At 33.9% G+C, this 16,990-nt stretch overlaps 2 protein-coding genes and 1 long non-coding RNA gene across 4 annotated transcripts; 2 read left to right on the forward strand and 1 right to left on the reverse strand.

The window, feature by feature from the left end:
* The first annotated feature begins 1,720 nt into the window (after positions 1 to 1,720).
* Positions 1,721 to 7,569, forward strand: LOC131802633 (transcription factor grauzone-like). Of its 2 annotated transcripts, none has more exons than XM_059123005.1 (3): positions 1,721 to 1,979; positions 2,049 to 7,263; positions 7,326 to 7,569. In XM_059123005.1, the coding sequence occupies exons 1-2, from the start codon at positions 1,845 to 1,847 to the stop codon at positions 3,744 to 3,746; spliced, it is 1,833 nt and encodes a 610-aa protein (XP_058978988.1). In that variant the 5' UTR covers positions 1,721 to 1,844; the 3' UTR covers positions 3,747 to 7,263; positions 7,326 to 7,569. The 2 variants fall into 2 exon arrangements, with proteins under 2 accessions (XP_058978988.1, XP_058978989.1); XM_059123006.1 differs by having other exon boundaries at positions 1,721 to 1,970.
* A 3,617-nt stretch (positions 7,570 to 11,186) lies between these two features.
* LOC101894102 (eukaryotic peptide chain release factor subunit 1) lies at positions 11,187 to 13,080 on the reverse strand. The gene has a single exon (XM_005185264.4). The coding sequence runs from the start codon at positions 12,986 to 12,988 to the stop codon at positions 11,675 to 11,677; it is 1,314 nt and encodes a 437-aa protein (XP_005185321.1). The 5' UTR covers positions 12,989 to 13,080; the 3' UTR covers positions 11,187 to 11,674.
* A 1,042-nt stretch (positions 13,081 to 14,122) lies between these two features.
* Positions 14,123 to 16,619, forward strand: LOC131802619 (uncharacterized). Its single transcript, XR_009342294.1, has 2 exons — positions 14,123 to 16,271; positions 16,335 to 16,619. It is a non-coding gene; the product is annotated as an uncharacterized LOC131802619 (long non-coding RNA).
* The last annotated feature ends 371 nt before the right edge of the window (positions 16,620 to 16,990 follow it).

Genomic DNA, 16,990 nt, shown 5'->3' on the forward strand with positions numbered 1-16,990 from the left:
GTGGCGTTTCCACTGCACTTGATTCGCTCTCTATTCGTTGTTTGACCCTTAACTATGAAAAAACTACATTAGTTGTGTTCCAGTACTTTTTTAGTAGTAAAACTAGCAGAAAAGAGAACACTTCGAAATGTCATTCTCATTAAGGTTTGCTCAAAAAAAAAAGGGAACGGAAAATTAGCAGAAATGCGATAAAATGTCAAAATTCAAAATTACAAAAGTAAACAGCCTAAATCGGACTGGTGAAACCTTACTGAAAAGAGCGCCAACATTTAAAAAATGAGTATTGAAGACGATAGGTTAGGTTAGGTTAAAGGACGCGCGATTGCCATATGGCAACCGCTCCACTCGGAGACCTATAGGTCCATTGTGTTCATCCTAGAAAAGAAAAGAAGACGATAGGTTAAAATTAATAATTTATAATAATAATTAATAATCTGATTCCTCATTCAGCCAGTCCTTTTCACTGCTGGAATCATCCAAAAGTGAATACATCAGTTACTCCATATTTTCTCTTTTTGTTTTTTGCACGACAAATATTAGTTTTTCCTTTAGTTTTCAAGTTGATCATTTTCTTTATTGAAATGTATCAATACATTTTTCAACCTTGTTAGCCCTGCCAATTAAATGTCAAATTTACAATATGCACATTTCTGCTCGGCCAAATTCATGTAGCTAAAACAAGCAGAAATGTGCACCACTCAGCGCCATTTTTTTCTCGAGAGAGCTGCAAGTTTTGCTAGTTTTTGGAGTACGGGAACGCGTTGTAGCAGAATTAGTGTTAATTAGTACTAATTTGCAGGTTCTGGAACACAACTATTATTCTTCACACAAAATTTCCTGAGCGAACACTCATATTTGTACGTTGTTCAAATCAAATCACTCTCAGAACAACGAAAAAATATGTCCCATCCCTAACAAATGAGAGCATTTATCGAAAAAATAAATTATGACATTTAAAAATTAAAAATAGAAGAATTTAATGAAATTTTAAAAATTTTTGGGAAGACTGAAAATTATGAATGAATACTACAATGTTGAATGGCGTATGTACATTCAAACGAAAGTACATTTTGTTTTCTCCCTGACTCGAGGTACGCATTTTATCCACGAGTTGAAATTTCCACAGAAAACTGCAAACAAAAGAGGCAATATTTTCAAAAACTTTGTATCGGCAGAAAAAATTTTTGACAAGTGTCTCTCCAGCAAAATTTAAAAAAAGAAAAATACAAAAATATATTCAAAATGTCAACATTTGCACAAAAAGTTGAAAACGTGAATGAAAATTATAAAATTGATGATATAATAAATCTTTAGGAGAAAAACAATCATTTCTTCTATTTATATTAGTGAGAATTTCATGTATTTTCGTATAAATTCCCATTAAAATCAACAAACAAAATTTTTGAAAAAAGGAATTATTTTACTATGAATTACGAATCGTGCCGTATGAACGGGTTAATTCGTGTACATAATTCTGAAAGCGAACAACGTTGTTCGGTTTCCAATGGAAACATGCTATAACATAATTTTGTTATCGATCGGAAAGTTGTAAAATCGGCCCTGGTCAGTCAGAGATTTCCACTACATATATCAAATCAAAAGTGATTTGATAGTGAATCAAGTACCGTGGGAACATGATATAATGAAATTCATTCAGTTGATGTAATTTTTTCGCCTTAATCAGAAATTTTGACATTTCAAAAGATTTCATTTTTATGGCCGAGGTAACAATTCGCTCCAGGGCGACATATTTTATTGTTTACAAACAATTTGTATAGTATGTCTCCGATTTGTTGTAATGTTATAAATTGTAATTGAAATCATATAAATAATTTGGCAATACAATGACTACGAAGGTTTGTTGTTGCTTGTGCTTTTCACCGTGCTACAACTACAAACTAATGCAGAATGATAAAGGAGAAAGTACGGAGGTGTACGACATTACAGTCAAGTATTTTGATCCCATAATGGTTTGTATGGTTTGTAGTTTCCTATGGCACAAGTTTAAAAGGGATCCTTATCTACTGTTTTTAAAATCAATCTTTCAGATTCTAAGCGAGGAACAAAGTGGAAAAATTGAATCTTCAACAAAAGTTTTATGTAGTAACTGCTGGACTCACATAAACGATTTCCATGACTTTCAATTGGAGGTACATAAAACTCGGACAGAAATGCTGATGTTGGTGCAAGGACCTAGCAAGGAATTTGTTAGTGAAGATGAATTCTCCGACAGGGGAGGTATGGAAGGAAACGAGACTGATTCTGATATCGACGATATCCCACTGACCAAGTTGTTTAACAATGAAACTTTGCTGCACAAACCGATCAAGAAACAGGCTGAAGATGAAAAAGCTCTGCTTTTAAACACCGATAATGATAGTAAGGAAGAAAAGGTATCTAGTTTGGAAAATAATGGTAACATAAACTTTGACAAAGTTGAAGTAAACAGTACTTTGGAAACTAAAGAGGAAAAAAACGCAATTTTGTCCGAGTTTAAAGAGGAGGATGCAATGGATAGCAATTTCGAATCAGAAGTCAAATCTCCAGCAATAAATACACCGGAAAATGATATTGATATTAGCGAAATGGTTTGTGATAGTGAAAATACAATTAAAAAGTCGAGAAGGGGAAGAAAATCAAAAAATGAGATAGACAGTGAAACCGCAAAAGGAAAACATTCGGTCCGAAAATTAAAAAGCTCTAAAGATAAAAACAAAATGGAAAAATCACATAAAAAAGGAAAGGACCCTAAGCGAACGTCATATATGGATAAATGTCGAGAGAATGACGCATTTATAGCCCAGTGGAAACCGAACTTGGATTGTGATTTGTGTACGGCCACAGCAACTAATTTCAATACCCTGAGAGAGCACTTCCGTGAAGAGCATCAAACTAGGTGTTACATTAAGTGCTGTGATCGAAAATTTTACCGCCGTTGTGTTCTGATGGATCACATACGCCTGCACATAAATCCAGAAACACACAAGTGCGATATTTGCGGCAGGTCCAGCACGACAAAACATAATTTAAAGTTACACAAACAGGTTATGCACGGCAATTTGAATCAGTTCGAATGCGAGGTGTGCCACAGGCTATTTAATCAGAAGCCAACATTGGACCGACATATGTTAACGCATGTTAAAGGAGAGAACAAGTTCTTCTGCAAAGAATGTGGCAAAGGATATGTTTTGGAATTACAACTCAATTCTCATATCAAAACTGTTCACGGTGTCGATTGTGTTTGTGATCAATGTGGCAGAACATTTCATGGAGTCAATGCTCTCAAGAAACATCTATTGGATCATGCTGGAGTCCCAAAGCGTAAGTATCCATGTGACATTTGTGGCGCTCAACTAAATACCAACAATAACCTAAGACGACACAAAGCCGCCTATCACCACGATGGCACTACGGCATACATCTGTAGCATTTGTGGAAAGGTGTCATCTAGTGAGAACGCATTACGAGCCCACAAAAAACGTGTACACGAAGAGAACCGAAAACACAAGTGTACCTACTGCGAAAAAGCGTTCAAAAGGCCCAAAGACCTGCGAGAACACATAGCAACGCACACCGGTGTCGACTTGTATCAGTGTCCACATTGCCCGCAAACATTTAAAGTTAGTGCAAATATGCATCATCATCGCAAGAGGGCACATCCCATCGAATGGGAAGAAGCGAGAAAAAATCGCTTACAATTGCCTAAAGTGAATATTCTTGAGGTAACAAATCAAATAGTTATGTAAGTTTTAGAACATACTATAGTTAGTAATAGTAAGATGAAGAATGTATTTCCGCAATACGTAGATATTCTCCAGAATAGTGGAGGCACATTAAGGAAACAAATTGTTTACTTAATAAATCTTGTTTGTGCTCAAAAGTTTGATAACTACCCCACTATTTGGCAAGTTTTTTGAGGCAAAAATCAGTATTTGCCTCAAAAAAATTTCATATTGGAAGATCTTAATGTTTATTATAACCTACTTCACATATAACGGTACCTCCCGATATTCGTTATTTTCATGATTTTAGTGACATTATTTACTGAAATTACTTCAAATTTCGCATTTGAAGTTCGTAATGGGTGCTACAGCGTTGACAAAATTTTTTGTATGTAGGTTCACGTTTTCGTATATCCCCCATATGACGGTATCCTCGATATTCGGTACTTTTGATGATTTTAGCGACATTATTCACCGGAATTGTTTCAAATTTGGTATTTGATGTTCTTAAAGGGTACTACAGCCTATGACAAAAAATTTCGCAAGCAACTCCACGTCTTCGTATAGTCTCCATATAACAGTTTTCATTTTTTCGGGAAGTTTTTTGAAAATGTTCAAGTTCCTTCCAAATGGTGGAGGGTATTAAAAGTTCTGCCCGGCCGAACATAGCCGCTTTTTTACTAGTTTTTAAACAAAATTCTTATTGATACAAAATTGAATCCAAAATAGTAACACTATAGATTAATCCCGAAATTGTACAATTTGTTGTCCATCAACGTCGAAAATATTCATTAATTTTTGAAATAATTAAAAATTATTGTGTTTTTTATTCAAAACCATACACACACATATACAAAATGTGTATATGTTTTGACATAATAAAAAAATGTTGCTTTGTTCTACCTTCTGTAAAAAGTATTTACTATTATTATTATAAGTTGTTTTACTGGATTCAAAATTTCACAATTTTTATGAAAGAATAAATGTTTATGAAAATATCTTCGCACATTAATATTTTATTTTGTTATAATTCGCCCTCATTATGACTACAATGAAAACACATAAAACAAGTAGATTGAACTAAAATGTTCTATTTGCGGATTTATTAAAATAAAATAAACATTTATTAAACACATCGTTTGCTCAAAAGTAGCCCAGTAAATTATTACGACGAGTCAAATTTTTAATTTGTTGTGAAATAAAACGTTTTAAGAAGATTCATGTGTATAGGGAAAAAAGTAAATAAAATGGCCGGTTCGATTTGCGTAGTTCCTTATATATAAAACTCTTATATCCAAATTCTACTATAATTATCTTTGTTTGAGCCACTTTTACATATTAAGAGCTTAAAAACCAAAACATATTTTTAATTTGTCTTAAAATCTGGTCAAATCACCTATAGGGGGTACATCAAATTTAAAACCATCATAAGAGACGCACATAATTGTCTAAGAAGTATTCAATTCAGAGAGCAAATTACAAAACTTTTGTAAAACTTAAAGCCATTTTAATAAACTGTGCGACACAGATAAACAATTTAGGCCGTGGTCTTCTCTTGCTGTCAAAAGTTTGTTGTTTCTGCGGGAACTCCATAGAAAAGAATAGAGGACATGTCAAAACAGAAAAATTTGTGTATAGTTTTAAATTAAAAAACGGTGTTTTGATAGCAATAGCAGACAGTATCACATCGTAAAGACAACTTGGTAAAACTCACATCATTGCCCATCTATATAAATATTCTCATATTAATGAACAAAATATTCACTGCCATATTGGTATCCACAGGGTGATATGAAAAAACTGAAACCAACTTCAGACTGCTGTTACGTCTAAGCCACTCGTCCGGCTGCTGTTAAAATTATTCCATTGACAGCTCATTTTATTTTTTACAAGGGTACAAAAAGATTTTGGTAAGAATTTTCCAGAAAAAAAAAGTTATTCGTGATAGAATTCAAGCGTGATAGAGTGATTTCTTTATATTTGGCTGGAGAATCACAAGTGGCTATCGCTAGAGCACTCCAGCATTTAAATGTGAATAAATCTAACGGTAGCGTAGCCCGACGTCAAGGAAGTGGACGGAAGAAAACAGCATCATCAGCAGAAATAGTTCGAAAAGAATTGAGGCGACTTGCTTGAAACCCGCGTCGCAGTGGTCGAAAAATGACTCGTGAGCTTAACATATCGCAATATTCCATTTGGCAAATATTGAAAAATGAGCTCGAGGTAAAGCCATTGAAATTTCAAAAAGTGCCAAAAGAGCTAAAGAGTTGCTTCGCTTGGTCGAAAGTGGTGAATTGCACGCGCTTTGCCGAGAATGGGCCAAAATACTGCAGAGCATCATCCGGGCAGCGTGTGACGGTTTCATTGGCTGTTTGAAGGCCATAATTCGTGCCAAAGGTGACCAATTCGAACAAATCTAAACTTATTCTAAAATTTGATGTTATTTCCGATAATTTTGCTTTAATTCAATGAAATTTAAAAAAAGTAAAAATTATGGCGTTTGACTTTGTTGCAGTTTTTTTTTATCTCACCCTGTACTTTGTGATAGACTACACCCAGGCTGGAAAATTTTGTCCTAATTAATGTGTTGTCCCTAAGTGTTCTTTGGACATATGTTGTATCGGAAATATATGCTTTGTTCAGTATTATTGTTTTATGTCCCCATAATTAAACTTTCCTATAAACATTTAAGATTTTTAGCATCTAATCATAGAATTACAAAAATGTATGTAATATTAGAGTTTAATTTATACTGAATCTAAAATAAATTATGATATCTTACCAATATATTATAAAAATACAAACTAAAATGGCGCAGTCATCCTTTACAGTTGTATTAATATTTAATGGTACATGATATTTCCACGTCAAATAATTAGAATTTTTGTCCGTTTTCTAGTGTTAAAAAAATTCGACTTTTTTTGCAAGAAAGCTAAACACATTCATTTAAATTAATGTTACAGAAAAACGTCGGACATACAAAATGTCAAAGATTAACAAAATTAGCTTTGACAAAACCTTTTTGTGTGTTTGTATGTTGATAATAGAACAAACAATACAAAAATTTAATAAAAATTAGTTGGCCTAATTGTATGGACCTGCCGTATTTGGTAATATCATAGTGGGGAAGGTGAGTATTAGGTAGATCCCAAATTAAATTTTGAAAGTCTATTTTTGAAAACAGCTGATTGTCGACTTATTAATTATACCTTAGTCCAAAATATAAAAAATCGAAAATTTCTCCCTTATATCCCAAATACGAAACAATAATTCATTTTGGTAGCTGATTTTTTTAGTCAATTGGGTTTTCTGTGTAACATATTGACAGACGATGGGGGCTACTATTCGCAGAGCCCAAAATTCAATGTGGAATGAATAGCCAACTCAACTCAAATCAATGAATAGTCACTAATTGTTTTGACAAGGAAACTTTTTTATATTCTCATAAAAAAGTTTCTTTGCTTTTTGTAATTTTGGCCGATGGTGTTTTCTTGTTATTCTATTTTGTGTCAGCTGTTTGATTTTTGCAGCCCCACAGAAAGTAAATATTTACATATTTTATAAACATTAGCATTTCGCATTCAAAAAAACATTTATCACTAGAATATTAAACCATGCAAAATTCGAACAGCAATGTGCATCGTCTATGTTGTGAAACTTGCTTCAGATGCAGTCAGAAGTTCATTGGTGCCGATGACAAATGTACCCCATTATATGAGACAACGCTAAATTTTTCGATCCTATGGTTAGAGAGAAGTATATCAGCGTATGCTTACAATTGATATGTTGTATACTATTTATGAAATTACTGGCTTTGGAAAATATGAATGGGGCGAGTATTATACAATGCAACAACGTTCTTTGTGTGGATTGTTGGGATCATACTTAGAAATTCTACGATTTCCTTAAAAATGTTTTGTAGAAAAATTATCTCATGCTTAAGAATTTTGGCTTGGATGGCTTTCAATAAAAAGGGAAGTCAAAGGGAATGTTTTAAATCTAGTCTACTTTAGATCTAGTTGCTTTAGGTACAGTTCGCACACTTAGTACACATTTCCTCATCTTCATATATCAAACATATTTACCTACCTTGATTGTCAAACCGAATTTCAAGATTTTAGCTATATAGGTTCACATTATACCAAATGGTACCATTTTAGAAATTTAGTACCATTTTCGTAACCTTAAAGTTTGAATTTCCAAACACTTTATGGTACATCTATCCTGCACTCCATCAGAGACTCTCATTCCAAATTCCAGCTTTACCGGTTCACCAAAATTCCATTTGGTACCATTTAGCACACACAAGTACAAATATCCATACCAACCTGCATCAACCAATTCAATAAAAATCTTATTATCCAATTTCAGGATTCCAGCCTTGTCGGTTCACCCAAATTCAAATTGTACCAAATTTATTACTATTTAGTATTACACTCCCACGGTAATACCAATTTCAAATTTCAGAATTCTGGCTCTATAGGTACACCCAAATCCAAATTGGAAATTTAGTACATGTAAGTACAAATTTCCAATGATGCCTCTACATCAAAATCTTACAATACGACAGTAATCTTGATTCGAAATTTCAGCATTACAGCTCTATCAGTTCACCAAATCAAAATTGTACCAAATTAAGTACCACTTAGTACACATAAATAAATACTAATTTCCGAAACTACCTGAACACCCTTGTTCTATAATCTAATAGCAATCTTATTTCTAAAATTCAGAATTCTAACTCTATCGGTCCACCCAAATCAAAATTTTACCAAATTTACTTTTTGTGCACATATGTACAATTTTCGATAAACTTCCTTCATATTCCAATCATACACTCCGCCAGTAATGTTAATTTCCAATTTCAGGGTTCCAGCTCCATCCGTTCCTTCAAATTGTACAAAATTTAGTACCGTTTAGTATTTTTCATATACATAAGTACATACTTCCAAAACTGTCTCCTTACATCGACTCTATTCCTTAATCTTGATTCCCAAGATTCAAGTTTTCAGCTCTAACGAAATGGTACCAAACATAGTACATTTTAGTAATTATCGTACACTTATAATTTCCAAGAACCATTGGGTACATCTATCACAGACACCACCAGCGACCCTCATTCGAAATTAAAAAAAAAAAATCCTCAAATACAAAGGGTACCATATTTATTACCATTTAATACTTTTCGCACCGTTCTAGTACGAATTTCCAAAAACCCAGCCTTAACTGACCCCTTAAGACCAAGAGTGATCCTCACCTAAAATTACAAGATTCTAGCTTTAGCAGTTTCGTGTAGGCGTTTGACGAATTAATTCTTTTCGTACCGTTTTAGTAAGGTTTTCAAAAAAAAAAAAAAAAAAAAAAAAAAAAAAAACAGCCTTATCTGACCTTTTTGGACCAAGAATTATCCTCACCCAAATTTTCAATATTTTAGCTTCAGCCGTCCGCCTGGGCGTTGATGAATCGTTAAGTCAGTCAGGTAATTATTTTACTCTTTTATTAATATAGACTATCGATTTTTTGAATATGGATTTAAAAAAATCCCAAAAGTCGAAAAATGCCCCATTTTTGGATTCCATGAAATAACCCCCAAATTTTAGTTGACAGTATAGCCTTTCCTAAATGCTACAATTTCTGTTATTATCATTATTGGATCCAGAAATATTGGTATTTGAACCCAACGCTTCTTTTCCGTATATTTAAGTTAGCTTTCAAATGATACCTAAATTGTCTATATCGGTTTAGTAGATCCGATCTAATCCGTTCTCAGACCCCGACTTTGGGTCTGTTCCCCAAAAAAAAAAAATAAATAAATAAATTGCTTAATCAGGGTACAAGTACATACCTCTGGAAGAAATTAAAAAAATCTGAGAATTTTTACTAAACTTGAATAGATCCGTGTGATCTATGCAAGGAGAATTTTACAATCTAGGGATCATTACGCACACACTTTACTAAGATCCATCAACAGAAATGTTATGTATTCTCATGCGACAAAAAGATTCGCTGACATTACTTCCTTGTCGAACGTTCACACCTAAATCCAGATATGAATGCATGGTTTTTATTGGGGGCAATAGCAATAGCAACAGAGCCTCCTAAGAAGTCCACAAACAATTCATTCATGAAACAAAAAAAGTCAGGAGTGTCAAATATTCCAGGGGAAATTCAAAACGAAAACTATGAGGTCCAAAATTGTCGTGTAATCTTTGTAATGCACAATTATCCTCGCACAGTAGACTCAAATCAAAAAAAAAAAGATTGTGAAAAAGCGGGAGCAAGTAAAAAGACCCATAGTGCTAAACACTCTGGTCAAAGTTTAGATCAATATACTCATACAATTAAAAATAGAGTCAATAATCATAATTATCAAAAAAAGCTCATCCCATTGACCGGGCAAGAGAAAGTCGTTTATTAGCACAGTCAAGTCTGATAGTGTGACAAAGGCAATTCTTTTGTAAAAAATAAGATTAGCGAAATAATAAAACATGTGCGTGTATCACCGACGAAGAGAGGGGTGCTGTGGTAGGCCCAGCCTTACTCAAATAGTAATATTTTAAGATATTTTTATAGTTTTTTTTTTTTTTTTTTTTTTGCTTGATAAGTTCATTTCATATTTGTTAAGCCCCTCCAAAATGGTTTCAAAAGACATTTCTGGCTACGTCTTTGGTATGTATATAGGTTATGTTAAGTATTACATGGTTGATGTGATATAAAATTAATATTTATACATTTCTAAACACTAATTAGAAAATAACATATATTTATTACAAACTAATTATAATTTTCCATTACATTAATCATATGCTGAAACCAATATATGTCATCTAACCGAGAATAAATTGGAATTTCTCCTGAATCGTGCAACCGTTTCACGACGAAAGCATAACAGTAAGACATAGGAAATTCTATATTTATATTGTTCATACAAACGAGAGGAGTTTTTCTTACTAAAATAGAGCCTGTACGACCCTTCTAGTTTTACATTTTCTAATTTTATTCTGGTGGCAGAACGATCCAGTTTTTTCAACCCCAGATTGTTGACTTCATTGCATATAATTTATACTATCCTCTTGCCCTTGTCTCACAAGTTGTTCAGTATAAACCAAATGAACAATTGGGACCGAATAAAGTAGTGGCCGTAAAACCAATATGAAGCTTGGAATTATAAAAATAATATGAGTTCTTCAGCTGCGTGAAATCGCATGTATCTTTTTAAATTTACCTATTACCTAGTAACTGAAGGAATATCTAGTTTTTGAAATTCGAAAATCGTTGCTTAGTAACAAATACGATGACCAGAATAAAAATTCTTTCTCAGGAATGAGTTTGTTAGTTGACCCCATATCTCATATTTATTTTCTTTTTTGTTTTGTAGTATATATTTAACATTATTATATATTGTTGTGGTGTTATATTCAACTGTCAAACATCATCTTTAAGATTAACAAAGACATTGGGAAATATGCAAATGTAAACACACATTGCCTTTATTGTAAAAAAATAATATGAGAAGAGTACGTACAAATAAGATGATTAATTTTTCAACGTTTTTAAATGTTTATAACATATTTAATTTTAAAACTGAAAATCATAATTTTTTGTTTTGCCAGAGAACAACACCTTTGTAACATATTTATGTGTACGTCCTCCCAATGGGCGTGAATTAGGTTTTTTTTTAAATATTGTACTGTTTTGTATAATTTTTAATTTATTTTCCATTGAATGTTAAAAGATATGCGTGTGTATGTGTGTGGTACATTTGTATCATTATTCCATTTCCAATATACGTATATTTTAGTTTTCGATTTGAATTCAAATAACATTAAAATAAAATAAAATCTGATGACAATAAGGCATTTTATCAGAAGAGTGGTGGCTTGCTGGAAGAGACACTTGTATAAATAGGGACTTCAGTTGAAGCAGCGCCTGATCGATCGTTGTAAATTTATCTAATAATCATCTAAATCGAAGTCCTCGTTGTCCAGTTCGTCGAGTTGCATACTTTGGAAGTCGACCTTGTAGCGCAAAATACCACCGATACCACCGAAACCGCGAACAAATTGACTTCCCTCTTGTGACCTATCAGTGATAATTTCAAGGGTGGCACCAAAGATTTTGTAGTTATTCGCCAGCCATTCCAAAAGTGGCATGGATTCGACAAGTTCCATCTCAACTCCGGTCTCCTTGTCCGTAAAATGGGATTTGTCTTTTTCTTGCTCCGGCGTCAAATGTAATACTGTGGTTGACGTAGAACTTGCATGATTTTTCAAAACATATCTCTGAATGTCCAAATTCTCCCAACAGATCAAGGTCTCCACGGAACCCAATTCCAAAGCACGCAACGTATCTTCAATTCCGAAACAGTATTTTCCAGTGTCCTGTGAAATCTCATCGAAGTACCGGCCGATCAGTTTCTTCTCTTGAATGAATTTAACGTTTTGCAATGACTCAGCTGCCAATTCAATGGCCTGGTTGAAACCGTTTTCACCGCCATACGATACGTCCACCATTTTGATGATCTTGGACTGCAACCTGGGATCGAACATATCAGATTGGCCCAACTCAGTTTTGAAATCGGCACTACCAGCGAGGATCAAACCGGCCACATTCGGTTTATCGTTGGTGATGAACAATTGAGTAGCCACCTCAGCGACTTTGCGCACGTAGTTGTGACGTTTTTCCATACGCAAACGGGCGAAACGCAAAGCAGACTGACCACCTCTGCCGTGCTTTTTCGGCAAATCGACAGTGAATTTGTGCAAAACATCGCGTGTATTGCCTTGCAATGTACCAAACAAAGCTCCATTACCGTCCATCACAATAAACCCGAACTTATTGTCATCGGCCAAGAGGGCAGTCAAGGCTTCAGTGTGGAATTTATTGTCGCACAAATAGAGCGAAGTATTAATGGGCTTAAAAGGTTCAAAATCAATGTTGACCTTCTTTTCTTTGCCCTCGTCGGTGACAATGGTGCCGCAATAAATCACCAATCCATTGGGTGGCACCTTGGTATACAACTTGAGTCTGTGTTGAACCGAAGTGATTGCACCCAAGACGGATAGACGATTTACTCGCGACTTAATGTTCGAGGCCGTGCCAAATTCATCGGCCAACATTTTGCTGACACGTGATATTTGATCCTTTGGTGGAATAATGAGGGAAATCATACTGGTACCATTACCTCGGGCCATTTCCAGACTTTTAATCAGTTTCTTAATTTTCCATATTTCGACATTGCGATCAGCTGACGTTTCTTCAGACATTTTGTTAATATATTCTACGATCACCACAAATCCAAATCTCGATCTTTATTTAGTCCGAAGAATTTTTTGCCAGAGAGATCGAGTCTGCAAACGCCACGATTCCCTCTTTTGTGTATAAAATAGATTTTTACTTTCTACTTCGATAAAATGGTAGGCCCACACGAGTGATTTCGTGTAGCGTGTTCATAAAGGTGGTTCACACGGGGCGAATTAAATTGGCACGATCAAAAGGTTTAACCAAACTCTTTCCCCAAAGAATGTGTATGTGGGTGAGGTTGAATTTTCGAAAATTCACTCATATTTATGATAAATTATATTTTTTTCTATTAAACGAATTCGAAAAAAGATTTTTGAAAATAATTTCAGTTTTTCGAAGTACTCAAAAATGGCGTTGAACGTTCGACAATGTTTCTTAAATTATTAACAATGCATTTCGGAACTATTCTACGAAAAGTGAACACAAAATTTGAAAAATGATGACTTATAAAAAAAGGTGAATTATTATTTGTGATATGGATTGAGTCAACATACCTTGTAATGTGAACACCTTGCATCAAATGGTATTCATACGTGCAAATCTTTTAATGTGGGTACACCTAAATGGTGACGTTTCGATATCACAGTTATCGATCGACATTTTGCAAGGTAACCAGTTTGTGCCAGTTTAAGCATACGCCCGAACAGCCTTTGAAAGAGTTACGTAGGAAAAATGATTTTCGTTAATATATGTATAGATGTGGCATCTGTGATGAATCATTCTCAATGGAAAATGATTAAGCATTTTGTGGCAAAACGTAGGGATTTGATTTGCTCAAATGTGTTGCAATGTTGTCAATTTGTGCATTTCAGAGTGACATAAAGTTGCGATGGTGACTACTTTTTGAAAAAAGAACCGGTTGCGTAAAACTATCTCTGCATGAGTGTTAGCACAGCACTAATGTGCGTTTTTACATAGTCGATTAGATTCTTCCGTTAAACTTTGTTTAACTTTTTAAAGTGCATTTAATCGACGAAGGGTTAGTTCGTTAACCCACTAATTTAGATTTGATGCCATTCAATTGCCCCAAGGCACGCGAAAAAGCGAATTAAGGTAACAAATATAGCCGTATTCGATTCTGTAGCAATTAACGATCCGACAATCTGCCTAACTAAACGTAGACATTAATAATTGTGCTATTCTACAAAAATTTGCACATATTCCCGACAAGTTTTTCGAGTTTTCAGTTTTGAATATTTTAAAACATGTTATTGTTGTGAAAAATAAAAAAAATAAATCTTAAGTCAATGATTAAAAAGAGTACATTACGGGGTGCGCATGGAAGATTTTAAACAGTTTTGCTATAAAAGTGAATTATTAAACAGTTTGGATCTAATTTTTAAAAGAAAATCGGGATATTTCATGCACTATTCGGGATTTTCACGCATATTAAAAATGAGGATCAAATATTACATAAATTAGAACAAATTTTTGTTTTTAATTTAATTCTTCCAGATTTCGCCGGATTTAAGGTTTTTGCGGTGTTTGGCATAATTTTGATGCTATGTTCAAGAATGTACCTGAACCTATGTACCTGAAAGAATGTACTTTTTGGTCCGTTCAAGAACCTATAAAAATCTATCAGTTTTGGAATTTTCTCCGATATCATAAAAGAGGAAGGTTATCGTAGTAAACTTTTACATTCTTGCAGTTCTGGAACAGACCATTTGTTATTGGATATCATAAAGGAAAAATCGGTTATTGTAGTAAACACTTTTACATTCTTGCTGTTCTGGAACAGGCCAAGAATTTGCTGTAAATTGCCAAAAGTTTTTACTACGATAACCGATTTTCCCTTTATAATATCGGACAAAATTACAGAAAATTGTATGTAGGTCCACGTCTTCGTATAGCCCCCATACAACGGTACCTCCCAATATTCGGTATTTTGATGATTGTACCGTCATTATTCGCCGTAGTAGTTTTAAACTACGTATTTAGTGTTCGTATTGGGAACTACAGTCTGTGAACGATTACTGCAGCCTATGACAGAAAATTGTCTGTGCACGTTCACGTCTTCATACAGGCCCCATATAACGGAACCTCCCGATATTCGGTATTTTGATTATTTTAGCGGCATTATTCACCGGAAATGTTTCAAATTTGGTATTGAAGTTCGTGATGGGCACTACATCCTATGACAGAAAATTGTCTGTGCAGGTCCACGTCTTCGTATAGCTCCATATAACGGTACCTCCCGATATTCGGAATTCTCATGATTTTTGCGACATTATTCACCGGAATTGTTTCAAATTTTGTGTTTGAAGTTCGTAATGGATACTACAGCCTATGGCAGAAAGTTGTCTGTGCAGGTCCACGTCTTCGTATATTCCTAATATAACGACATAGGAAGGATTCGGTATTTTGTTGATTTTAGCTACATTATTCGCCGATTTTTTATTCAAGTTTCACATTTGAGAATTGTAATGGTTTATGACAAAAGCCTATGCAGGTCCACGTCGTCGTATAGACCCTAATATAACGACTTCATTCGGCATTTTTAAGATTTTAACAGACTTTTTAACGGATGTTATTATTGTGAAAATTGCCAAAATCGTTCCAAATGGTGAATGGTATTCAAAGATCGGCCCGGCCGGACTTACAGCTTTTTTACTTGTTTACAGCTCCAGCTGGATTTTACTGATATTTCATTTTTAGACTTCCCTGCTGGGGGGTATATGTATCAATGTCAAATTATATGTCAATTTTTCATTATTAAAAAATAATAATTTTAATAAACAAACATTGTTTTTATAAAAACAACAATAAGCCTGACTATTTTGCAACAACATAAAAACTTAGTATAAAAGATATTCAAGAAAATTTGTCACAAATATACATTGTATTATTATTTAAATGCAATCTTCGTAAACTCAACGGACATTGTTTCAACTTAAAGAATTTCATACTGATTTCATTCAAACGTATCAAGTGTTACATTAAACAAATAACATTTAGGCGCCCTTCCTAACAAGACAGCAGTGGAACAATTTGTTCCTCCTCCAAGCGTGAATGTTAATGTCAAATGTGCACGCAATTTCCGTTCGATTGGTTGTATATTCTCGCGCTGCGAGCATTAATCATATTTGACTTCGAAGCAGGCAATAAAACGTCAATGTTTAATTGAAAAAACAAATAGTCGCAGCTAAAGGCATCACTTTACAATATACAAAAATTATGAAAGCCAACGATAGAACGCTAATCGTGTGTACGATATTATTATTCATAGTCAGAGGATATGGAAATGTAAGTTGTTTCCGAAACATCGATGGATCAATCAATTTTTAAATTACAAAATATTTTTTATAGCCACTACCACAAAAACAGTTGTTGGGATTTATGGAATTTGGAGAAAGTACTCATACGTTCGATGTGTTTCAGATACATGACGTTCAAAAAAGTAATATACGCGAAAGAAGACAAGCTTTCTGGTACCAACAAAATGCTGCCCAAAAACAAGCTCAATCATTTTTAGAACTCATATTGGGTGTTATGGATACGTTGCAGTTTGGAAAACGAAAACTTGGTGCACCATCGTGAGCCTAAAATATATTGAATAAGCTATACTAAATAAAAATTTCATTGAAGCTCATAGATGTGTAAAAGTTTAAGGCAAATTAAAAAAAATGGTCAAGTATATTCCGGGTTATTTCACAAAATTCAATCTAAGAGAGAAGGACAACATTGTTTTATTCTTAAATTGTAATATTTATTATCCATTGCAGCCAAAGATACCAGTCATATAGTATATGGTAGTATGACACAGAAATAATGTCCTCAATGGTCTACTATAAACGTGTCATAAGGATTAGATATTGATTAACAACCCCATTCCATTTTTATTTATTTACACAACCAACGAATGCCTAATGGACAGCATATATTATGAGATATTGATAAACAGAATAATAAAAATGAATCTAATTTAATGTAAAAAAAAAACAAATCTAATACATAGCACACGG

This window comes from Musca domestica, unplaced genomic scaffold (genome assembly GCF_030504385.1).
Source record: "Musca domestica strain aabys unplaced genomic scaffold, Musca_domestica.polishedcontigs.V.1.1 22, whole genome shotgun sequence".
Classification (NCBI taxonomy): Eukaryota; Metazoa; Arthropoda; class Insecta; order Diptera; family Muscidae; genus Musca; species Musca domestica.

Excerpts from the sequence above, each read along its gene's own strand:
- LOC131802633 (XM_059123005.1), top strand. The coding sequence starts at position 1,845 with ATGACTACGAAGGTTTGTTGTTGCTTGTGCTTTTCACCGTGCTACAAC. Across the intron at positions 1,980-2,048 it reads ATCCCATAATGGTTTGTATG|ATTCTAAGCGAGGAACAAAG; the intron begins GTTTGTAGTTTC and ends TCAATCTTTCAG.
- LOC101894102 (XM_005185264.4), bottom strand. The coding sequence starts at position 12,988 with ATGTCTGAAGAAACGTCAGCTGATCGCAATGTCGAAATATGGAAAATT.